This window comes from Saccoglossus kowalevskii, chromosome 7 (genome assembly GCF_978046115.1).
Source record: "Saccoglossus kowalevskii chromosome 7, keSacKowa6.1, whole genome shotgun sequence".
Taxonomy (NCBI): Eukaryota; Metazoa; Hemichordata; class Enteropneusta; family Harrimaniidae; genus Saccoglossus; species Saccoglossus kowalevskii.
The window spans coordinates 19495275-19522019 of NC_140647.1; the positions used below are offsets into that span (position 1 = coordinate 19495275).

The 26745-nt window shown below is 32.9% G+C and overlaps 1 protein-coding gene across 1 annotated transcript; it reads left to right on the top strand.

Annotated features, from left to right (window-relative positions):
- Window positions 1–1665: 1665 nt before the first annotated feature.
- Window positions 1666–26390, top strand: LOC102808703 (nostrin-like). Its single transcript, XM_006813898.2, has 14 exons — window positions 1666–1825; window positions 10568–10653; window positions 12100–12180; window positions 15128–15190; window positions 15530–15611; window positions 16858–16920; window positions 18974–19087; window positions 19184–19408; window positions 20384–20612; window positions 21121–21209; window positions 21970–22098; window positions 22693–22825; window positions 23000–23083; window positions 23605–26390. Exons 1-14 carry the CDS (start codon window positions 1799–1801, stop codon window positions 23706–23708), a joined length of 1509 nt encoding a protein of 502 aa, XP_006813961.1. The 5' UTR covers window positions 1666–1798; the 3' UTR covers window positions 23709–26390.
- Window positions 26391–26745: the final 355 nt, after the last annotated feature.

The following is a 26745-nucleotide window of genomic DNA, read 5'->3' on the forward strand; positions in this document are numbered from 1 at the left end:
TCGTGAGCTGAAAAATTATATTCTTGAACGAGGACATTAAAGGTTCCAGTATATTAATATAGTTAAGTCAATATTAATATTGAAATAATAAAGAAAGAGAAAATAATATAATGTTAAGTATGAAAGTAAAATGATGTAATGTGTTTAAAATATTAGTTAAAGATTAATAATAATAAAATTCAAAACTATCATCTATCTATTCTTTTTTGAAAGGCTTTGTAAATAAACTGTGAAACAGTTTTTATAATTTCACATTCATCTGCACTGAGCAATCGAATGAATGTATTGTGTGCACCATGTGATAGAAAATTAAATTCAGACAAAAGTTGCTGGTGTAAGCTTCCATATTTTGGACAAATCATGAGAAAGTGGAATTCATTCTCAATCACATTCATGTTGCACTGTTTGCATTTTCTTTTATTTAGTGGTGTTTTGGGGTGTATGTACCTGCCCTTTTCAATTTCAAGCTTGTGTGTGCTTGTTCTTAATTTTAGCAATGCACTTCTGTGATTAATGTTTTGTAATGTCAAATATGTCTCAAAAGAGTATTTAAATTTGATGTTTGCAAATGTTCTAAGTTTAGTATTATCTTTTGAGATGTGTGATTTCCACTGGTTTATTTTTGTTTTATATTTGCTTAAATGTTATTTATAATCTTATGAATGTTTCTTTTGGGAATACCTGTTGTAAAATTTATTAATGATGTGTAATAATTATCTTTTAATATTTTATTTACTGATGATAACCATGTATGTTGCTGTGATTTTCGTTGTTCATAGTATGCTTGTTTTGTAAGGTTATCCTCTGGCATATCTTTTAGTCTTAACCAGTATTTTATTAGCATTAATTTAATTTCTATTAATAGTGGTAGTTTTCCTATATCGCTCCTGCATGCTGCGTTGCTTGTACATATGTATATCGATTTAAACAAAGTGTTCTCTTACAAAATTGTGTTTTTTCATTTCTCCCATTGCCAAAAATAGATAAAACATCTTTTAAAAAATTTTGCAGTGAATCATGTGTAGTGGTTGTGTATGATATAAAAAATCTGTTTGTTTTTTTTAGTAATTCTGGAAGCTTTACAAATTATTGTTGGCTTATTTTTAGTACTAGCAAACTAAAACAGTGAACTTTATTTCAGGAAACAAATATTTAGGCTTATGTGAGAGTTTATACAAATTCTGTACAAAATAACAGATAGTTCAACCGAAGTTAAAACAAATCTGCCGTAGTAGTGTGAAAAAAGTATTTGGTTTCAAATGGGTCACAGTTAACTGTTCTACTCAAAATACTGTTAATTGTGGATTCACTTAGATTATATGATACATAGAGCAAGAGTAGCCATTTATAACTGCATTATATCAAAAAAGTTTGTTATGATTATATTTTCCTAAGGGTATGCACCAATGTAAGAAATATACCTCTTCAGAATTAGGCAGTTTCTTTCTTTATATAAATATTTTATTTTAACATTCAATAACACATCAGGCTCAATATAAAGCAACCTCGCCAAACATTCTCTCCTTTTTAGTCGTATATTGCTGCGTTTTGAATCATAGATCTGCTTTTTCTGACAAGTGTTATAGTTTTTTGTGAAAAACAAATAAACATTAAATTATTAACCCTATTAATCGCATTGGGTTTAAAATACTTTAGCCAATGAGGGCGCTCATTGAGTAGTTTCTGGGTGGACAGAACTTCCTCGGCAGTACAAGACAACAAGTAGTGTTGTAGTGTGTATAGTCTTGCTGACTGCGACCTATGAGTAGTTTTGTGAATATTTCCTGGAGCAGTGACCATGACGGAGTTTCGAGATTCGTTCTTTGTAAGTACTAGTACTTTCGACAATGTTTCAATCATTGAATTCCTATTTCTGACTACTCCGATCAGAGAGAGACATGTCATAGTAATATTTTAACACACGCTTCATGATTACCCTATGTACATGTAATATATATTCTGTTCAGATACATGCACACCATTCATTTAGTTAAATATTAACGCGATTATTGATCATCTACGGGTAAATGTATTGTTTTTCACTATACCTTGTACAGTATATGGATGACCACGCCCGTTATACAACCCTTGCTGAACAGAGTCAGAGATACCATGATGTTCGCCTCTTCCGCGACTAATATACACATCGGCGTTCTAGATTTATTCAGCTACGGTTACTAACAGTAGTTTCTCCGGCTGCAAAGTACATATTATTGCGGGTTGGGCATGATTTACCATATTTCAATTTATAAATATGCATCTTTTGCTAAACTTTTTAAAAAAATACAACAGATTCATAATTAATAAATAATAAAAAAACATTGCAGTAATCTTGTGAATATATTCATTCAATTTACATTAATTATTATATGTAAAGAGCTTTCCGTTCTACAAACCTGAGGGATTCATATTTCTGATTTAATTTCTAAAAATAGTTAAACCATGAACAACAACAATAATTCACAAGATTTTTTTGTTCATTGGCGATGCATTTCCTGCTAGTGTATTTTCATTTTTTTGTGGATGAAATCTGCACACATTGGAATTTATTATCATAATTGTGGCATACAATCACTGCTGTAATATTCATAGTCTTATTTATTTAATTAGGACTATATAATTAGAACTATAATTAAATGAAAATGGTTTGACTGGATCCTGATGGGAGCTGCATGTTGACAACAGCAAGACCAGGAATTCATTCTTTCTAAATTAAATGTCACACTAAGAAATATCATAATAAAGACAAATTACTAAGACCATAATTTTTTTTATGTAAAAAAAAATGTCTCTTGTACAGTAGTACCGTACAATTATGTTTTATTAATTGGACATGTTTTTATTTATCGTGATCACAAATAAAAAGTTAGTGTGTTTCCGATAACTAAATCTTGTCTAGATTTGCATTCCTACCCTGCATGCCAACCTAAATGTTTTATTCACATTCCAAATTCATATTTGTTCCAACGTATTAGTATTAGGTCCCAACATTTGTCCCACATTTTCATTTTAATAAACTTTTGTTCCGATGTAATTTCTTCCCATCATCTTATCGTGTTAAGAGTACAAATCACTGCCTTACCATCCTGTTCAGGGTATTGTCAATTTCAACGTACATGTTCAGGGTGTTGTCAATTTCAATGTACATGTTCAGGGTGTTGTCAATTTCAGTGTATGTGTGCTTGGTGTTGTCAATTTCAACATACATGTTCAGTGTGTTGTCAATTTCAATGTACATGTTCAGTGTGTTGTCAATTTCAACGTACATGTTCAGGGTATTGTCAATTTCAGTGTATGTGTGCTTGGTGTTGTCAATTTCAACATACATGTTGAGTGTGTTGTCAATTTCAATGTACATGTTCAGGGTGTTGTCAATTTCAATGTACATGTTCAGTGTGTTGTCAATTTCAGTGTATGTGTGCTTGGTATTGTCAATTTCAACATACATGTTCAGTGTGTTGTCAATTTCAATGTACATGTTCAGGGTGTTGTCAATTTCAGTGTATGTGTGCTTGGTGTTGTCAATTTCAACATACATGTTCAGTGTGTTTTTCAATTTCAATGTACATGTTCAGGGTGTTGTCAATTTCAATGTACATGTTCAGGGTATTGTCAATTTCAGTGTATGTGTGCTTGGTGTTGTCAATTTCAACATACATGTTCAGTGTGTTGTCAATTTCAGTGTATGTGTGCTTGGTGTTGTCAATTTCAACATACATGTTCAGTGTGTTGTCAATTTCAATGTACATGTTCAGGGTGTTGTCAATTTCAATGTACATGTTCAGGGTGTTGTCAGTTTCAGTGTATGTGTGCTTGGTGTTGTCAATTTCAACATGTTCAGTGTGTTGTCAATTTCAACGTACATGTTCAGGGTGTTGTCAATTTCAACGTACATGTTCAGTGTGTTGTCAATTTCAACATGTTCAGTGTGTTGTCAATTTCAATGTACATGTTCAGGGTGTTGTCAATTTCAACATACATGTTCAGTGTGTTGTCAATTTCAGTGTATGTGTGCTTGGTGTTGTCAATTTCAACATGTTCAGTGTGTTGTCAATTTCAACATACATGTTCAGGGTGTTGTCAATTTTAACGTACATGTTCAGGGTGTTGTCAGTTTCAGTGTATGTGTGCTTGGTGTTGTCAATTTCAACATACATGTTCAGTGTGTTGTCAATTTCAACGTACATGTTCAGGGTATTGTCAATTTCAGTGTATGTGTGCTTGGTGTTGTCAATTTCAACATACATGTTCAGTGTGTTGTCAATTTCAACGTACATGTTCAGTGTGTTGTCAATTTCAACGTACATGTTCAGGGTATTGTCAATTTCAGTGTATGTGTGCTTGGTGTTGTCAATTTCAACATACATGTTGAGTGTGTTGTCAATTTCAATGTACATGTTCAGGGTGTTGTCAATTTCAATGTACATGTTCAGTGTGTTGTCAATTTCAGTGTATGTGTGCTTGGTATTGTCAATTTCAACATACATGTTCAGTGTGTTGTCAATTTCAATGTACATGTTCAGGGTGTTGTCAATTTCAGTGTATGTGTGCTTGGTGTTGTCAATTTCAACATACATGTTCAGTGTGTTTTTCAATTTCAATGTACATGTTCAGGGTGTTGTCAATTTCAATGTACATGTTCAGGGTATTGTCAATTTCAGTGTATGTGTGCTTGGTGTTGTCAATTTCAACATACATGTTCAGTGTGTTGTCAATTTCAGTGTATGTGTGCTTGGTGTTGTCAATTTCAACATACATGTTCAGTGTGTTGTCAATTTCAATGTACATGTTCAGGGTGTTGTCAATTTCAATGTACATGTTCAGGGTGTTGTCAGTTTCAGTGTATGTGTGCTTGGTGTTGTCAATTTCAACATGTTCAGTGTGTTGTCAATTTCAACGTACATGTTCAGGGTGTTGTCAATTTCAACGTACATGTTCAGTGTGTTGTCAATTTCAACATGTTCAGTGTGTTGTCAATTTCAATGTACATGTTCAGGGTGTTGTCAATTTCAACATACATGTTCAGTGTGTTGTCAATTTCAGTGTATGTGTGCTTGGTGTTGTCAATTTCAACATGTTCAGTGTGTTGTCAATTTCAACATACATGTTCAGGGTGTTGTCAATTTTAACGTACATGTTCAGGGTGTTGTCAGTTTCAGTGTATGTGTGCTTGGTGTTGTCAATTTCAACATACATGTTCAGTGTGTTGTCAATTTCAACGTACATGTTCAGGGTATTGTCAATTTCAGTGTATGTGTGCTTGGTGTTGTCAATTTCAACATACATGTTCAGTGTGTTGTCAATTTCAACGTACATGTTCAGGGTTTGTCAGTTTCAGTGTATGTGTGCTTGGTATTGTCAATTTCAACATACATGTTCAGTGTGTTGTCAATTTCAACGTACATGTTCAGGGTGTTGTCAATTTCAACGTACATGTTCAGGGTATTGTCAATTTCAGTGTATGTGTGCTTGGTGTTGTCAATTTCAACATACAAGTTCAGTGTGTTGTCAATTTCAGTGTATGTGTGCTTGGTGTTGTCAATTTCAACATACATGTTCAGTGTGTTGTCAATTTCAATGTACATGTTCAGTGTGTTGTCAATTTCAATGTACATGTTCAGTGTGTTGTCAATTTCAGTGTATGTGTGCTTGGTGTTGTCAATTTCAACATACATGTTCAGTGTGTTGTCAGTTTCAGCGTACATGTTCAGGGTGTTGTCAATTTCAACGTACATGTTCAGGGTATTGTCAGTTTCAACGTACATGTTCAGGGTGTTGTCAGTTTCAGTGTATGTGTGCTTGGTGTTGTCAATTTCAACATACATGTTCAGTGTGTTGTCAATTTCAACGTACATGTTCAGGGTGTTGTCAATTTCAACGTACATGTTCAGGGTATTGTCAATTTCAGTGTATGTGTGCTTGGTGTTGTCAATTTCAACATACATGTTCAGTGTGTTGTCACTTTCAACGTACATGTTCAGGGTGTTGTCAATTTCAATGTACATGTTCAGGGTGTTGTCAATTTCAGTGTATGTGTGCTTGGTGTTAATTTCAACATACATGTTCAGTGTGTTGTCAATTTCAATGTACATGTTCAGGGTGTTGTCAATTTCAATGTACATGTTCAGGGTGTTGTCAGTTTCAGTGTATGTGTGCTTGGTGTTGTCAATTTCAACATGTTCAGTGTGTTGTCAATTTCAACGTACATGTTCAGGGTGTTGTCAATTTCAACGTACGTGTTCAGTGTGTTGTCAATTTCAACATGTTCAGTGTGTTGTCAATTTCAACGTACATGTTCAGGGTGTTGTCAATTTCAACATACATGTTCAGTGTGTTGTCAATTTCAGTGTATGTGTGCTTGGTGTTGTCAATTTCAACATGTTCAGTGTGTTGTCAATTTCAACATACATGTTCAGGGTGTTGTCAATTTCAACGTACATGTTCAGGGTGTTGTCAGTTTCAGTGTATGTGTGCTTGGTGTTGTCAATTTCAACATACATGTTCAGTGTGTTGTCAATTTCAACGTACATGTTCAGGGTATTGTCAATTTCAGTGTATGTGTGCTTGGTGTTGTCAATTTCAACATACATGTTCAGTGTGTTGTCAATTTCAACGTACATGTTCAGGGTATTGTCAATTTCAGTGTATGTGTGCTTGGTGTTGTCAATTTCAACATACATGTTCAGTGTGTTGTCAATTTCAACGTACATGTTCAGGGTATTGTCAATTTCAGTGTATGTGTGCTTGGTGTTGTCAATTTCAACGTACATGTTCAGTGTGTTGTCAATTTCAACGTACATGTTCAGGGTATTGTCAATTTCAGTGTATGTGTGCTTGGTGTTGTCAATTTCAACGTACATGTTCAGTGTGTTGTCAATTTCAACGTACATGTTCAGGGTATTGTCAATTTCAGTGTATGTGTGCTTGGTGTTGTCAATTTCAACGTACATGTTCAGGGTGTTGTCAATTTCAACGTACATGTTCAGGGTATTGTCAATTTCAGTGTATGTGTGCTTGGTGTTGTCAATTTCAACATACATGTTCAGGGTGTTGTCAATTTCAACATACATGTTCAGGGTGTTGTCAATTTCAACGTACATGTTCAGGGTGTTGTCAATTTCAACGTACATGTTCAGTGTGTTGTCAATTTCAACGTACATGTTCAGTGTGTTGTCAATTTCAACGTACATGTTCAGGGTGTTGTCAATTTCAACGTACATGTTCAGTGTGTTGTCAATTTCAACGTACATGTTCAGGGTATTGTCAATTTCAGTGTATGTGTGCTTGGTGTTGTCAATTTCAACATACATGTTCAGGGTGTTGTCAATTTCAACATACATGTTCAGTGTGTTGTCAATTTCAACGTACATGTTCAGGGTGTTGTCAATTTCAACGTACATGTTCAGGGTGTTGTCAATTTCAACGTACATGTTCAGGGTATTGTCAATTTCAACGTACATGTTCAGTGTGTTGTCAATTTCAACGTACATGTTCAGGGTGTTGTCAATTTCAACGTACATGTTCAGGGTGTTGTCAATTTCAACGTACATGTTCAGTGTATTGTCAATTTCAACGTACATGTTCAGTGTGTTGTCAATTTCAACGTACATGTTCAGTGTGTTGTCAATTTCAACGTACATGTTCAGGGTATTGTCAATTTCAACGTACATGTTCAGGGTGTTGTCAATTTCAACGTACATGTTCAGGGTGTTGTCAATTTCAACGTACATGTTCAGGGTGTTGTCAATTTCAACGTACATGTTCAGGGTGTTGTCAATTTCAACGTACATGTTCAGGGTGTTGTCAATTTCAACGTACATGTTCAGGGTGTTGTCAATTTCAACGTACATGTTCAGGGTATTGTCAATTTCAACGTACATGTTCAGTGTGTTGTCAATTTCAACGTACATGTTCAGGGTGTTGTCAATTTCAACGTACATGTTCAGGGTGTTGTCAATTTCAACGTACATGTTCAGTGTATTGTCAATTTCAACGTACATGTTCAGTGTGTTGTCAATTTCAACGTACATGTTCAGTGTGTTGTCAATTTCAACGTACATGTTCAGGGTATTGTCAATTTCAACGTACATGTTCAGGGTGTTGTCAATTTCAACGTACATGTTCAGGGTGTTGTCAATTTCAACGTACATGTTCAGGGTGTTGTCAATTTCAACGTACATGTTCAGGGTGTTGTCAATTTCAACGTACATGTTCAGGGTGTTGTCAATTTCAACGTACATGTTCAGGGTGTTGTCAATTTCAACGTACATGTTCAGGGTGTTGTCAATTTCAACGTACATGTTCAGTGTATTGTCAATTTCAACGTACATGTTCAGTGTGTTGTCAATTTCAACGTACATGTTCAGTGTGTTGTCAATTTCAACGTACATGTTCAGGGTATTGTCAATTTCAACGTACATGTTCAGGGTGTTGTCAATTTCAACGTACATGTTCAGGGTGTTGTCAATTTCAACGTACATGTTCAGGGTGTTGTCAATTTCAACGTACATGTTCAGGGTGTTGTCAATTTCAACGTACATGTTCAGGGTGTTGTCAATTTCAACGTACATGTTCAGGGTGTTGTCAATTTCAACGTACATGTTCAGGGTGTTGTCAATTTCAACGTACATGTTCAGGGTGTTGTCAATTTCAACGTACATGTTCAGGGTGTTGTCAATTTCAACGTACATGTTCAGGGTGTTGTCAATTTCAACGTACATGTTCAGTGTATTGTCAATTTCAACGTACATGTTCAGTGTGTTGTCAATTTCAACGTACATGTTCAGTGTGTTGTCAATTTCAACGTACATGTTCAGGGTATTGTCAATTTCAACGTACATGTTCAGGGTGTTGTCAATTTCAACGTACATGTTCAGGGTGTTGTCAATTTCAACGTACATGTTCAGGGTGTTGTCAATTTCAACGTACATGTTCAGGGTGTTGTCAATTTCAACGTACATGTTCAGGGTGTTGTCAATTTCAACGTACATGTTCAGGGTGTTGTCAATTTCAACGTACATGTTCAGGGTGTTGTCAATTTCAACGTACATGTTCAGGGTGTTGTCAATTTCAACGTACATGTTCAGGGTGTTGTCAATTTCAACGTACATGTTCAGGGTGTTGTCAATTTCAACGTACATGTTCAGGGTGTTGTCAATTTCAACGTACATGTTCAGGGTATTGTCAATTTCAACGTACATGTTCAGGGTGTTGTCAATTTCAACGTACATGTTCAGGGTGTTGTCAATTTCAACCTACATGTTCAGTGTGTTGTCAATTTCAACGTACATGTTCAGGGTGTTGTCAATTTCAACCTACATGTTCAGGGTGTTGTCAATTTCAACGTACATGTTCAGGGTGTTGTCAATTTCAACGTACATGTTCAGGGTGTTGTCAATTTCAACGTACATGTTCAGGGTGTTGTCAATTTCAACGTACATGTTCAGGGTATTGTCAATTTCAACGTACATGTTCAGGGTGTTGTCAATTTCAACGTACATGTTCAGGGTGTTGTCAATTTCAACGTACATGTTCAGGGTGTTGTCAATTTCAACCTACATGTTCAGGGTATTGTCAATTTCAACGTATGTGTGCAGGGGGTTTGAAACCTACCAATATTTTGTTTTCATTGTTGCCGAAAACATGCAATTTATTTTATTTGTCACATGTAAAAGTAGTGTTAGTAGATGTGAAAGTTGTATAATGCGGGATATCATTTATGAATTACTGCATTTGACTTGATCATTCGTAGACTATTGAACATGTTCCAAGCGGATACTTTGATGCCACTGTCCTGATTAACCTTTTCACCTTTTGTACATAAAGCATTCATACTAGCAACTATAGTATTTCAATAATTCAACATATTAAGCTCTCTGTAAACATATTGTCCACTTCTATGTGACAAATTGTGACCAGGCAGGCCTTGAAATGCAATAAATATTTTATTATTATAAATGTAAAACACTTGCCATAACTGCCTGCCTACATGTACCATTTCATTTAAGGTAGAAGCCTACTCATAAATGCAAATACCCAGTATTATTGACAAAAAAAAATTGGGAGGTCACCATCATAATTTTCGAGAAAATTATGGTTTTGTTTTAGTGAATAGTGCCTTTTGGCAGCCTAATAATGCATAACCATCGGTTCCTATAGCAGAGATATTATGCCATATCTCAAGTTATAGTCTGTTGACATTTATGAGTTAAAAAAATTATATATTGTGAATGATGAGGTACTTTTTGTTAAATTTGTTATTTATTAAATTATTTTAAAAATCTGGGTTTGAAAATGTGTAAACATTGTCCTCTATGAAATTTTTTTAAAAACTGTGATTTTAAAAAATATTAGAACAAGTTTCTCAAAATATGTCACTGTAACACACAAAAGAATGCTATTTCATGGTGTCATGGGACATTAGCTTCATGATTTAACATGATAAACCAGTAGACTTCTACCTTAAAAGATCTTGGCTCGGAATCAGTACATTTTTGGGCTAACATCTTAATGTTTTTAACTAACTTAAAGTATTAAAATCACATGACTGCATTTTGGGCAATTTCAGAGCGTTCACGGATTTGAAGAACTGAGACGGTACATGAAAACAGGGACAGATTTTTGTAAAGAAGTTGCCTCAATATTCCAAGAACGGTAAGTTCATCAATCTGAGAGACAGTTAATAGGATCATTGTCTTTGTTGCTATAAAAATCTTGTTAAAGCGAGACAAACATTATTAGCAAATTAACAAAATTATCATATCACGAGGTTGCCATGTATACAAGTTTCAAACTTACTAAAAAGCAAAATCATTAGCTACATTCACATTATGAGATCTCAGCACGTATCAAATGTTTTTAATCCTTCATGTCTGCATAGGGATTATAGCAGTTGAATTCATGTTAATCTGGACCATGGTTACTAGAAGAACGGTTAGGAAACTCTTTCGGTTCTTTTGTTAGGATGCGCGTGTCTTGGTAAAAAATTTAAGGGAATTATAATATGGCCGATATTGCAACGATTGTAATTTGAATAAAATTACATATTCGTTTAAAGACAATTCCATCAATTGAGAGGTTTTCTGTAATGTTCTTTTTCGTAACAAATTTACCTGATTTATACAGCATTGTCAGAATTTGGTATGAATGTAAAGACTGAAATAAAAAAATATATTCAGATTAAAACTGCATGAAACTATACAACTTCCTGTATCACTTTACACTACCACTGGCAGTGGTCAGGGAAAAAACAAGACAACCGATATTGCTATTTGGGAGAAAAATGTCTGCAAACTTCTAAGAACATGAACTCAATGTTGTTTAAACTATCATAGTTCTCTCATAAAAGACACTCAGATTCTAATTCAATGTACAAAATAAACTTGTGAAATGTCCTGAGATGCATTTTTGGGTACAAAATTTTGTTGTTGGACATCAGCAGACACAGATGCTAACTTATGATCGCCCTACTGAAACGAAGACAATTTTTTACAACAACTTAGTATCTGTATTTAACTTACAGAAATTATAACAATGTAAACTATAATTCAAATTTTTCAGCAATTTTCCCAAACTGTTATGACAAATCAGATGTGTGCTTGACTTGGCTTCAATTTTGGAACATTTAAATGGAACGTCAATGATGAAAACGATGATGAAATTTTAGGGGGTTGATTGTTAAAAATTAGGAGAAGCGGAGGATTTCTACAATGAAAACTACAGAAACCCCCCCTCCCCAGTACATTAAAAAAATCTTGACCAAAACAAAGCATAGACTGCTCTTCTTGTCCAGTGTTTCCCATAGTCAACCTCTAAGGAAAAATATATAGCTACATTGTAACATGTATATTGGTACTTCATCACAGAAGCGATATAACTGCTTGGTATTTTAATGAGATCATCATCAGTTATCAGCTTATTTTCAAGCTCTTTCATAATCTAATCTTACTTGCACTTTCTTATTACATCATCCACATACTTGCCAAGTGTAGTCTCATCTTACTTTGCACTGTAAATCAACACTATAACAGACCCCATCACATTTTCTCGTATATAAAACCAATAAGACCAACATAAAATTATGTTTATATTTTAATATAGAGCTGACATAGAATCTACTTATGGTAAAAAGTTATTACTATTAGCAAATAGAGGAAAAAAACAGACAAACAACTGTATTGGGTAAGTATATACTTCTTTAGATTGTGTAGTGGACAAGCACATGTTGAAAATAGGGACATTTACTTTTATTTGATTTCAATACTCATTACCTTAAGGACTAGTTGTGGAACTTCACTGTTTTACAGTTTCCAACAAACAGATAGCGCCATGAAATGAAGTGAAACAGGATCTATGCACATGAAACAAACACTGAGAAACTACAGAAAATTTGTTTTTAAGTGAGATATTCTAATAATACCCAAATATATATCTAAGATGTGAATTGCATAGTGAAATCACCTAATAGTTTGAAATATATAATTCTGTGTAACACAAACTTTCAAATGTTTTGCAAATTATTTCTCACAGTAAATGCCTACAACGAGTAGGGTTTTTTAAATCTGTCCACCAATCACACTAACCATGTCAGGTTTTTAAATTTGTCCATCAATCATACCAACCATGTCAGGTTTTTAAATTTGTCCATCAATCATACCAACCATATAGGGTTTTTAAATCAGTCCACCAATCACATTAACCATGCCTGGGTTTTTAATCTGTCCACCAATAATACCAACTATGTAGGGTTATTAAATCAGTGCACCAATCACACCAACCATGTAGGGTTTTTAAATCAGTCCACCAATCACATAAACCATATAGGGTTTTTAAATCAGTTCATGAATCACATAATCCATGTAAGGTTTTTAATTCAGTCCACCAATCATACCAACTATGTAGGGTTTTTAAATCAGTCCACCAATCACATAAACCATGTAAGGTTTTTAAATCAGTTCACCAATCACATAAACCATGTAGGGTTTTTGATTCAGTTCGCCAATCACATCAACCATGTAGGGTTTTTAATTCAGTCCACCAATCACACCAACCATGTAGGGTTTTTAAATCTGTCCAACAATCACATCAACCATGTAGGGTTTTTAAATCTGTCCAACAATCACATCAACCATGTAGGGTTTTTAAATCAGTTCACCAATAATAGCAACCATGTAAGGTTTTTAATTCAGTCCACCAATCATACCAACCATGTGGGATTTTAAATCAGTCCACCAATCACATCAACCATGTAGGGTTTTTAAATCAGTCCACCAATCACATTAACCATGTAGGGTTTTTAATTCAGTCCACCAATCACACCAACCATGTAGGGTTTTTAAATCAGTCCACCAATCACATAAACCATGTAAGGTTTTTAAATCAGTTCACCAATCACATAAACCATGTAGGGTTTTTGATTCAGTTCACCAATCACATCAACCATGTAGGGTTTTTAAATCAGTTCACCAATAATAGCAACTATGTAGGGTTATTAAATCAGTTCACCAATCACATAAACCATGTAAGGTTTTTAAATCAGTTCACCAATCACACCAACCATGTAGGGTTTTTAAATCTGTCCACCAATCACACGAACCATGTAGGGTTTTTAAATCTGTCCAACAATCACACCAACCATGTAGGGTTTTTAAATCTGTCCACCAATCACACCAACCATGTTGGGTTTTTAAATCTGTCCAACAACCGCACCAACCATGTAGGATTTTTAAATAGGGCCACCAGACAGCAACATTTATAATATCATATGTTATATTTTGCCTTGGCTTTTGAAATTAATCTTATTTGTACATACTTGAGAGTCAATCTCATATCATAACTAGTTCCTGGTTGAGAACTGATAACAGTTGATTGTCATTCAAGGAAGTAAAATGTGATTTTATTCAGAAACAGTTTTATGTTGGTATGTACAAAAATGGTTGCATGGCAACCATTAAAACAAAGGATAGGATTTTTTTGATTTTAACACTATAGTTTTATTTTAAGTTGTTGTTCACAAAATTCAGATAAAAATGGGGCCTAACTACTTTTCACAAAAACCACAGATCAGACATCCATGAAAAGGATTATTTTTGATTTACCATTGGTTTCTAAGTTAAAAAGTTTTCATCATATGTCAAAATCTTTTTAAAAAAAACATTTGTAGGAGTAAAAGAGACACTCATTCTGATGATTACTATTAATTTTGTAAAATAAAGTAATGCTTTAATATTGCATCTTATGGAAATTATTTCAAAAATGTCCCTTTTAGCATCATTTCAGGCAGTTTTCCTCTGAAGAAATATTTTGTATTGTGAGATGACTGGTGTCGAAATCATTTTCATATAAATTTGTGATAAATCCCTCAAATTATTACTGGTAAGTTGAATTGCTAAGACTTACCATAATGTAGAATTCTACTCAACAATAAATTATTTGGCTTTATTGGACATGTATGATACTATAATAATGGAGAAAATTGAATTAAAATATGGAGGTTCACTGTACTAAGTGAGAGAGATTTCACATTAAATATTGTCTCTGCTAATCGCACTAAATATACACACATGTCAAAAACACCTTAAATCATAAATCTGGGGTTTAAATTCAGAAATATCCTCCTGTCGAAGCCAGGTACAATTCACTGTGGGCAGTTTATTGCTGAAATTCCATAAGAATACAGTTTCCACTCACTTGCAAAAATATTCAAAAAAAAAAAAAAATACCATGCAATTTTAACCATAATTTTCCTGCCAAAATTTTGTTCATATTTAGGTATTTTTCTATTATCTATAATGTACCATTAGTTACATTTCTTAAAGTACTACGGTCGATGCGCAGCACATGTTTGAATTTTACGTAAACAAATAATGTATTTTTTGCGTGTTGTATATGTCGCTAAGAAACTCATATTGAACACGACAATTTAATTAAAACTCTTTCAAATGTATGAATTTCTCAAATTAACTTTTAATGATACAATGATTGATGGCAAAATTTAATAAATATTAATAATAATATTAAATAATATTAAACACCTGGAATTTGTAAATAAATATGTAAACAAATGTATTCAAGAATAAAAGGGACAAGTCAGGTTCATTGAGTTAATTGAACTTTTTCTTGTGTACAGATCTTTAGCTGTAGCCTGGTCTGCCACCAGTTCTCACTTAGAGACAGAAGCTCAATTGCACAGGTAATGTATATAAGGCTATATTCACATTGGACATTGATTCTATGGTAACCATTGTCATTGTGTGTGTGTATAGCTAAGAGTAAATCAGTGGCAACCTGATGAAGCAGTCAAGGATGAAAATGTTCCAGTAAAACTATCAATGTTTTCAACACTATAATATCACCACAATTACCAAACTTTCAGGCTTCACTACATGAACTTTGACCTTTCACACACACACACACACACACACACACACACACACACACATTGGTACGTCTTAAATTGAATTAAAAATTTGAGAAAATAAATCCAAAATTATTTAGCTAAAATGTCTTGTATTTGTTTTATCTGATTCAGCAACTTAGGCCAGTCACTGAAAGATGAAGTTTTTAAACAGATGAAAATATTCAATGATGAACAAAGCAAAGCCAAGAAAGATGTAAGTGTCACTAAATATTTTGTTAAGAAATATTTTTGTTATTTTTATTTTTGCTGATTAACAGAATTTAAACAATGTAAAATATATGGTGTGAATTACCAATTCCTAGGAATGGATGTGATGGGCATGTAATTGTGATCCTGTCACGTGCACAACCTCTATCACATCACTTGTACATTTTATAGTTCATGGTCATAACTGGTACCTTATCATAAAAAGAAGCCTTGAACTTATCAAGCAGGACACCTAATTTTAATACATTTATAAATTTCTTGTAATTACTAGCTTGGTCTGTAAATACGCTTCATCCCATCTTTCTGACACTTTGTACACATTTTTGTTTATCTCTCCACAGAAAATCTTTATTTTTCGAACACGTTCATAGAACTAAAAAAAAATTATCTTGTTGACACTTTTTAAATAATTTCGGAAAACAAAAAGTCATTCACAATATATTTTTTTTTTCAGTCGACAATTTGAGATATGGCATAATATTTTGTAATAGTAAAAGGGTTATAATAATGACAAAATGGCCACTATCCACTAAAATACAACCATCTTTTCTCAATAATTAGGCTGGTAACCCCAACATTTATTGATATTGCTACAGAGTGCATTATATTGCAAAATGAATAAATTATGGGTGTTTATATGCTTCTACCTTAATATTTCCATCAGCTGATTTCAATCAGACTTTGATATTACATAATGAATTTGTGCATAGTAATTAGGTAATTTGCATAATAATTATAATGTTTGAACATTATTGCTATTTATCTGATCACTATTTTTTCAAAATGAATTGAAACTGCAGTTAAATGTCTATAAATATAATTGTGCATTATTTTGAATACCTAATTACCGGTAACAATTTTTCAGCATTTTTTGCTCAAATAAACTGGAACATGGTGCATGCCAAGCGCTTCGGAACAGTTAAATGTCTACATGATAAATCTGTATATTAATTAGCTCATTAGCATATTTAATTGAATAGGCAACATTTTTGTCATTCAATTGAATATAATTGTAGATACTATCACTGGAAATGAAGACAAACAAATCCTACCCGTATGCATATAATTTGATTTTAAATCAACCGTGTTATGACAGAGTAGTTGGATATACCATAAAATATTCAACCAAGTAGCGATAGACATTATGAATCTTTTCAGGACAAATAATTAATCTGTGTCTTGAAAATAGTCATGATTTGTACCATCCAACATATTTGTCTTTATTTTTATAGGTTGAACATGGCGTGGAGAAATCCAGCAAATTTCTACATGAGAAAAAACAGGAACTCACTAAGGTGAGTGGTAAAATATTCATAAAGCTCAGAATATATATCATTCTTGTCTCGGTAATGTTGTTTTACTTTTTGTTATGAATGCAATAAATGAACATTTTTCAGATTCTATTTTTTACTATTATTATAATTCTTTGGGTTCCATAATTTTTCTGTCAATATTTTGTTGATAGTTTTAGAGCAAATATACATAATTTCCTATTGGCAACAATTTTTGATCAACATTTTGAAAAGCTGACATGTTTTGACATTTTTTGTTCACTGCTAGATTTTGTTCACCGCTATGCATGAAATCAAATGTAAATACAGGACAAACAAAGGTCATAGAATCACAGTGACCTCAAAACATCACCTGAGATTCAAAAATATTTTGGGGGTATTTGAGGATCTTCATTTTGACATTTAGTTATGCATAAAGAAATTTTTATTTGCAGTAGACATTTGTTTCGCACTTTTTACATAAGACGCAAAATCTCGTAGTGAATAGAAAATCACCAGTTCGACAAATATATAAATAATTTTATTAAGTTGGGTGAATTTTTAATAGGAAATTATATTTTTGAATGGTGGGTTTTACTCAGTCATAAAATGATTTCAAACAAAAAATGTAAAAAAAATAGAAAAACACAAAAAAAAGTTTAATATTTCAGGGTTACCATTCAATGCCAGGTGGTTGAATTGCTGGAGGTAAAATAAAATAATATTTTTTTAGCAAAAATCTAAATGTCAAACTAATAGAGGGTTCCAACTATAGCATTTGTCATGGTTAGGAGTATTACTAAAAATAGAACTGATGTTGTTGTTGTTGAACATGGTACAGCGAGTAAAACATATCAGATGTAAACAGTACCCACAGACAGTAGCAACAAGTTCAAACCCAGCTGTGTTACTTTAGTTTATTCATTGAATCACAATGAAATTTATTTCCTTAAATACCAAAGCCCTGCCAAAACCATGGGGAAAATACTTCATATGCTACAACAGTTATTAAAATACATCTGCCACTGATTTATTTTTTGTTTACTTGTTTGTGTATCAAATGCTTGGAGGTGCCATTTGAAACAAATACATGTACTACCGAGGTAGTACCGAGGTACTGTAATACATTAAACAAGTAATTTTATTGTTTCTCAAAGACCTCTTGTGTATGCTATTTATATATTTATTGCTGAACGAATATTGTGTTTGTATCAGAGCAAAGAAGATGATTTCCCAGATTTTTGTGAAGCGCACATACTTATTTGTGGTTGTGCTGTAATAATCCTGTTTGGTAGATTGGCAGCCATTTTGTGCCTAAAACATTAAATACTTGAATGTCTGTTCCTAGAACATGCCTGAGTGATCTCAATCTAACATGGCAGAAAGATCACCCATGGTGGGTTAGCGATGCATGTCATTTTGTTTTGCTGTAGCATTCAAAAAGAGTGGTTGACCATTCAAACCAATGACATAAACATTCAGGAGGCCACTTAACTTTTCTGTATCGAAGAATGAAGTTTATTATTGGTTTAATTGGCAGATTCTATGCAGTAAGAAATGCATGCTTGCATCTTGACTTTGCTCAGCTAAAAATAGCGATTGTCTCAAAAGGCAATAACAATAAATCAAAACAGATAAATCACAATATATAACTAGTACTATTGTAATATAAAATACAAGTCTGTTTTCAATGCTTATCCATCCCAATGCATTCAGTTGAGAATCCTCTACATGGCCCTAATTGGTAATAAGTGCAAGTCTGTTTTAACCTTTTCACATATTCACAAAATAGTCCTGATTATAATCTGCACTTTCCTTCAGAAGATTGGATATTTTTTCAGTAAAAACTGAAAATTGACTCAAATTTTCAAAATTGACTCCAAAATTAGGTTTCATTACCAAAAATATTGAAGAATATATAAGAAAAAAGTGCAGACAAATTTGTTCGAGAAAGTCTGGTGGTGAAAAGGTTAATGTAATACTTGTCACCTACCACACACAGTATTGCAGTATTTAAATATACCAGGCTACAGATGAGTGTCTTTATTTATATCAATGCAAATGTCACTGATTACAGATTAAAAAAATTGCTCACACGAAAGCAAAGGAAACAGAGACGTTGAATGACCAAATGGAAAAATCACAATCAGGATCAAGCAAGAAAAGCATGTCTGATAAAGATCTTGGTAAAGTGAGTATTGTAATGTCACCAATTTCACTGTATTTTGTCATCTTAATTTGAGTCTGGTGTAATTACATGTTCTATATTCATTTCTATATTCATCAGTTGCAAAACAAAATAAAAAAATCAGAAGAGTCATCACTAAAAGCCGACATGGATTACATTGGACTTACAAAACAAGTGGAGGAAGCCAGACATGATTTGGAGAAACACATGAGGAGATACGCAATGCAAATGCAGTCACAAGAAGACCAACGATTACGACACTTACATGAAATGTTAACAAAATATAATAGTCTTATGTCACATGTTGGACCCAAACTCACAGAGGTACGTAAATCTTGCGTGTAATTACTGGGTAATGTAAATTAAGCTGAATTCAAATTGAAATCCACTAAGGATACAATGATGCATTATGGGGGTAGATATTTTTAGACCTAATACACAGCTGTTGTGTATAGTGTTATTCAAATGTTTCACTCTCTATACGTACATCACATGGGAAAAAAAAGTGACAACTGCACATGAGTATGGCACTTTTTCAATAATCAGTCACAGAAATGCCCTTATTTGGCAGCCAAGGTTTGTTTATTCAGCCATCCCCACACCACTATACTTAGAAAGATTCTTTGAGCGAACATGTATTAGGGTGTCCCCTCTTCGGCAATTTGACATCTGTTTTGTCGATAAACATTGCAATATTCTGGGACAATTCTGATTAGCCACTTGTTTTAGCGGCACTTCATTGTATTTTAACTGAAATCAAATATGCAACCTCTCAATAGAATCATGCACAGTTTTTGTGGAGAGTATGTTTTCATCAAGTTCAAATGCAAAAGTACCAAAAATTGAACTGTAAAAAAAAAAATAAACAAAAATTTCTCGTATGGAATAAGATGTTATTATGCAAATGAACCACCATGCACTACACAGTAACCTTTAACCTCACAGTTCCATGTGAAGCTCCTGACAACACATTAATTGCACTTTAGTCTCTTTAAAATAGCAATTACTGTAGAATACTTTATTTTCGCTTGGAATTTATTTTCGCTATTTTCGCTGAAGGGATGATTCCGTGAAAATTAAATCAACCGAATATACTTTTTTCCCTATATTTCGCATTAAACTCATCAAAAATCAGTAAAAATAAATTCCATACAAAACGCCCAAAAAGCCTTTTCAGCGAAAATTAATTCCAGCGAAAATAAAGTATTCCACAGTATTCAAAATAATTTCTGTTTATCAATACAGAGGTATATATATGTAACTTATTTAGTAATTGTTCTCTTTGCATACGTACCGTAGTCTTGTGCTGGGATTGCAAGGGGTGTGTCTCAGATGAATGTGCAATCTGACATCCTTGTTATTGTGGCCGAAAAAGGAACTGGAGCCGTTACGTCTGGACAGTTTTTATATGACTGTTTTGAAGCTGACCTTAGTAATAAAATGAAGCCAGAAAGAAGACAAATGGGTTTGGAGAAAAAGATTCAACTGCTTGCAGTGGAAATTGAAAAACAGAAGAAAGGGAAAGAAGGTAGTTTAATTAATTTTGTATTGTAATTTCTGGGGGTACCGATGCAATATCAATTAAGATTTTCCAATTTATTTTTCTTAAATTGCAAGCAATTGAAGTTCAATACTGTTAATAAGAATTACATATACTGTAAAATACTTTATTTTAGCTGGAATTAATTTTCGCTGAAAAGACTTTTTGGGTGTTTTGTGTGGATTTTATTTTCACTGATTTTTGATGAGTTGAATGTAAAATATAGGAAAAAAAGTATATTCACTGGATTTTATTTTCACTGAATCATTCCTTCAGCGAAAATAGCGAAAATAAAATATTTTACAGTAATAATTGTTGCCAAAAATACTCCAAAAATAGCAGGAGGTGTGACTATTGGGGGTCATGCATAAAGCCTTTTACAAGATATTTTTATTTAATTTCAACATCATTCACATGTACATGTCACTCAGAAACAATTTACAAAGCCACACATGTAATATTATATTCAAGTTTTGATATTTTATTCTGTTTATAGGTATTGAAAGTTTAGGTGATACTTACAAAGCTAATCCAGCATACACTAATGCCGCTGGTGCCGAGGACACAGAGTTACAAATACAGCAGGTATGTTACAGTCTTGTCATGTGACTTACAACTTACCTAAAGGTAGAAGCCAACTCATGAATGAAAATACTAAGAATGTATTCATTTTGCAATAAAATGTGCTCTAAGTATAATGACTTGTTGTAGACTTGCTAATTGTTATGATACTGAGGTCACCAGCCTAATTTTTTTCAAAAAAAAAGATGTTTGTATTTTTGTGAATAGTTGCCATTTTGGAAGTATTATAATGCTTTTACCATACATCATACATGATAATATACATGCACATAATAATGCACATCAGTTTGTTTCACGATCCGATTTAAGATGGCTGAATGGCAGCCATTTTTGTACTGAAAAATCATCAGCATTTCTCGACTGTTTACAGATGGGTTTTGTTCAAACTTAGTACATATATTAGACATTATAGCTCCCTGATGTAAATCATTTTGTTTTTTCGGGGACTATGCCATGCATAGCTTATTTTTATGGATTTTCATTCAATAAATTCAAGCACTATAAATTGTTATATAGGTAATAGCATCAACAAATGTGTGCCTGATGTCACAGCAGCCATATTTTTTAATGAATATGACTTCTGTGGCAAAATAGCACTAGCACTAGCACTTGCAATTTGCACATACAGAAAAAAAGTCAGGAGAGACAAAAGTGACACTAAATGTCCAGAACTGTCGCCTGCCAAATGCCAAATGAGATAACATTTTCAAATACCATATTTAGCATTGTATACACCTAACAATATCGTGTGTTTATTTTGTAGGCATCGGCAATGATTGACACATTGACTGCATGTCAGTACCAATTACAGTGTTCCTTGGCATTGATGGATAAAAGAGCAAAACCAGAAAGCAGACTCAGTTCCTATATCACAAGTTATAAAGACAAATCTGTAAGTGTATGACATATACATATGTTGAATGGACAAATTTTAAAATGATGTTCTATGTAACGTCTCTTGGTGTGTCGTGCATTATTACGTAGACATCTAGGTGCGTGTGAATTCACAACCAGCATATCGCACTTTTCAAGTAGATTATGTCACCCACTTTAAAAGACATGCTGTAGTTTAGGTACTACATTTCATATACATTCCCAACCTACTGGTTTTATGTGCATAGCAAAGACATGTTTTTGTTTTCTCTATTTCATTTTATGATATGTTCACCACTGTTACCTGTCCCTGTATTCTCTAGTGTCTTCACTCTACTGCTAATTGCATTTATTTCGTATTAGACAAATTTTCATGTATTTTGTGAGGCAGTGAATTTTTATTAGGGGTCCTACAACACAGAATGCAATAGAATCCTTCAGCAGCAAAAAACTAAACTTTTTGTACACATTATGTGAATTTTATTAATTCTATAATTCTGTACCCATCAGTCTGTATATTCAAACATTATTGATTTTTGTTTTCATTCAAATTTAGAATAGTGCATTTAATCCAAAAATCTAGATTTCTCTTTAATATTTTATTTAATCGCAGGGGCTTCAACAGAGTGTGTTGAATATCCCCATTACTGGGGGTGCCTGTGGTGGTAGCGGTGATATGGCAGCATATAGACCTGAAGCTGAAGGGGCAAATAATGCTTCAAGTCATTATACTCCTTATGAAAAAGGTAAACCATATTTGTCTACTGCCAAATATTAGAAAAAGCTTGAAAAAAGGAATTAATAATGTGTGTTACTGCGTTTCGAACAATAAATTGGGAAAATTTTTATTAAAATTACCGGTATTATTGATGTTTTTTGTGTAATTTAACAAAATTGAAAATATTATTTATATTTCTCAGATGAATTTGATGAGACCATTTGTCGATGTCAGGCTCTATATGATTACACTCCTAATGATAGTGATGAGATTGCTATAATGGAAGGTAGGTTTATAATAACTGATTACTGATTGGTTAATACATAGGCGCTTGAGATTAGACAGAAATTATTATATCTCTACCATTGTCAACTATTTCCATTATGATGGCAATTACATTACCCTGTATAAAACATGTACTATTGCCCTGAAATCCCATTACAGTACCCCAAACATATATAAACAATGTTCTCTTGCCCTCAAGGCCTATTACAGTACCCCCAAACAAATGAAAACAATGTGCTATTGCCCCCAAAGCCCATTAAAGTACCCCAAACATATGCTGTTTCCCTCAGGGCCCATTTCAGTTTCCCTGAGATATGTAAAGATCATTACAGTACTCTAGGTCTTGTAAACATATACTATTGCCCCAGCGTTCATTACAGTGCCAAAGGTCTCATAAACTTGATGCGTTTGCTCCCAGAGCCCATTACAGTTTTATTAAGTCATGTAAACGTATGCTATTGCCCTTTGGGCCATAACAGTACCCAAAACATATCTTGTAAACATATGGGTCTTGTTTTGTAGGTGATATAATCAACGTTTATGAAAAACAAACTGGTGGATGGTGGCGTGGTGAACTCAATGGTGCTGTCGGGATATTCCCCGAAACCTATGTTAAAGAGATCTGAAACTTCCATGATCAGATCGTGCAACTATTCAGCCTATGCAGTCAGATAACTCACCTGGTGTGGTGTATACCATAATATTTTGCACAGTAGCATGAGTATTCAGACAGGTATCATAGTTTGTATACATTAATCTACCGGCAATCATAATGTAATTACCGGGTAAACTGTTTTTCCAAAACAGAAATATGTGATTTCTAAATTATTACCAGTAAGGTAGACATCCTGAAGCCAAATTGTTCTGACTATTTCTGCAATATGTTTGCATCAGAAAAATTGCCTTTATTAAACTTTTTCACCACCAATTCCCTCTTTTCATCACAAATTCACAAAGTGGTTTTGTTTATGCTCTGCACTTTCTTTCAGAAGATTGGAACAAAAAGAGCCAAATTTTTTGTGTGTAAAAAACTGAAAATTGACACAAATTTTCACTGCTGGCTTCAAAATTAGCGTTAATTTCTAGAAATATTGAAGAATATAAGAAAAAAGTGCAGGAAAATTTGGGCCAAAAAGTTTGGTGGTGAAAAGATTAATGATTTGGCATCTATATTTAAACACAAAGCGACTGTTTTGACATCTCACATGTGACACAAATAGAATCTATAGTAACTGCCTGTACTTATCAATGTTTTCAACAAAAAAAACACTTTGAAAATGTCTGATTTTTAGTTTTAAGTAATATGGGCACTTAGCTGTTTTAATTTGATCTAGCTACAGTGAAAGTATAAATAATATTTACTATTATAATGAAATTTGGGCAAATTAAATTACATATCATGTAATACACAGACATAGATCTGTATGATAAGTGGGTTAACACTAAAGTTAATACAATAGTACCCTAGCTACATATACAAGTATTAGAGGAAAAAGTCATTGTATGTAACAATGTTAAGTTCGGTTTTAATTTGTATATGTAACTTTCCAGTACTATTTGTTCATTTTTATGGAAACAACTTTCTTTAAATTGATGCAAGCTCAGTTGAGGCTTATATACATAGTGTTATTATATATTGTGGATAGTTAGGTTAATTATTAACCAGTTACTGTAAGTTTTTAATTATATACACATTGAATCATGATTTACCGGTATAGCTACATGAGTACTGCAGCACAAAAATTCTCCTTAAATTTTCCAAATATAGTTGTAAAACTGGGTGCTTTTAATTGTCTTGAAATTGAATTTTAATAATAATTATTGTAAATTTCTAATTTTTCATAATGACATTTTTAATCTATAAATAATAAAATTAACAAACTTTGTTACTATTTGATTTCAAATTATCAAGAGCTTTCTGATTTTGTAATAGTTATTTTTTTATTCTTTCATATTTGTAATTATATAAGTGTTTTTATTGTGAGTAATTTTGCATTGTGTTCCTGTCACTTTATTTGTGTGGAGTCTGTAATTCGTAGAATACTTTATTTTTGCTTGGAATTAATTTTCGCTATTTTCTCTGAAGGAATTATTCAGTGAAATTAAAATCCAGTGAATATATCTTTTTTCCTATATTTTACATTCAACAACAAATTGCATGCAAAGAACCAAAAATGTCTTTTCAGCGAAAATTAATTCCAGATAAATAAAGTATTTTACAGTAGACTAGAATCATTGCGTTTTGTTCCAGTCTAACATCTAGGAGTTTGATTCTTAATTCTTGATTCTGTATGGGACAACACCAATAAGTTTGTTGGGACGTCCCTCAGGGAAATCCTGTCCACATTTCAGATTATGATTTAGCTGATTATTTTCAGTTTACTGGTTAATAATCAACATATCAAGGTAATTTTGTCAAATCATGAACTTGGGATTAATTTTAATTATGTGAACTTTTTGTAAAAGACAAATCGAACAGTAATATCACAGTATTAAGTTTGTTAAATGTAAAACTTTGTTAGTTTTCTACGCTCAAAATATCAGTATCAATATGATTTTTAGTATTTTAGTATCACACATGATTTATACAACTGCCAGGCTCTCTTTTCTCTGGTCTCATGGTGTTTATACTTTAAAATTTGCAATTTAAAATTTTGGCCAGTATAATTTTAATGGTGTGATTTAATACATTCTCTTTTTTTAATCACTTTCAACACTGTCAAAATGGAGAATCTGTACCTCAGATGTCATTGAAGTGCATATACATTATTAACCTTCTGTGAAGAGGCAATACATTAGTCTTCAATAGAGAGCATATACTTTAATAGAAAGTCTACACCTTAGTCTTTAATAAAGAGCATGTACCTTAGCCTTTAATAGAAAGTCTATAATTAGCCTTCAATAAAAAGCCAATATCTTAGCCCTCAGTGAAGAATATGAAGTGAATGTGAAGCTACTTGTAAAATTATACCTGATTGGCTACCCAGCCCTAACACCTAAGAGTCGGACCAATCAGAGAGCAGCCTGTTCGTTGACAGTTTTTTGTTGTTGTATCAAATTCTGTCTTGTATATATGCTTTGACTCAAGTGAACAACTGATACTTTAGCCACATTAAGGGAGTTAATTTAATTTAAGTTTTATTTTTTAGTTTTACATTTAGGATCATAATATTAATGGTTACAATTTGTACATTTTTTTTCAGGGATATAGCTATATCAATGAATTGTAAAAAGTTGGTTAATAATATTTTTGTAATTAATATTTTGTTAATAAATTAAATAATAAATTGTTCTATATGTTTATTTTATTGGTTATATATTGTAATGTATATCACATTTTGTGGTCCAATCAGTAAGAGAAAGATGTAAATGATGTCAGATGTGTATGTTTTACCTGTATGTCATATTAATGAAAGTAAAAATGGAATAGTTCTGGATTGGTCTACCTCAGAAATGTGACATTGAGCTTAATAAAATAGTTCTGGGCTGGTTTACGTCAGAAATGTTACATTGAGCGTAATGAAATAGGTCTGGATTGGTCTACATCAAAAATGTGACATTGAGCATAAAAAAATAGTTCTGAATTGGTTTAAATCAGAAATATGACATTAAGCGTAATAAAATAGTTCATGCATTTGCACATGTTTATGGACAAGCGAGTGA

Bases quoted from the DNA above. Each gene is read 5' to 3' on its own strand.
- LOC102808703 (XM_006813898.2), top strand. From the start codon at position 1,799: ATGACGGAGTTTCGAGATTCGTTCTTT. The intron at 10,654-12,099 runs GTAAGTTCATCA...ATTTTAATATAG, and splicing joins GCCTCAATATTCCAAGAACG to AGCTGACATAGAATCTACTT. The intron at 23,084-23,604 runs GTAGGTTTATAA...CTTGTTTTGTAG, and splicing joins TGAGATTGCTATAATGGAAG to GTGATATAATCAACGTTTAT.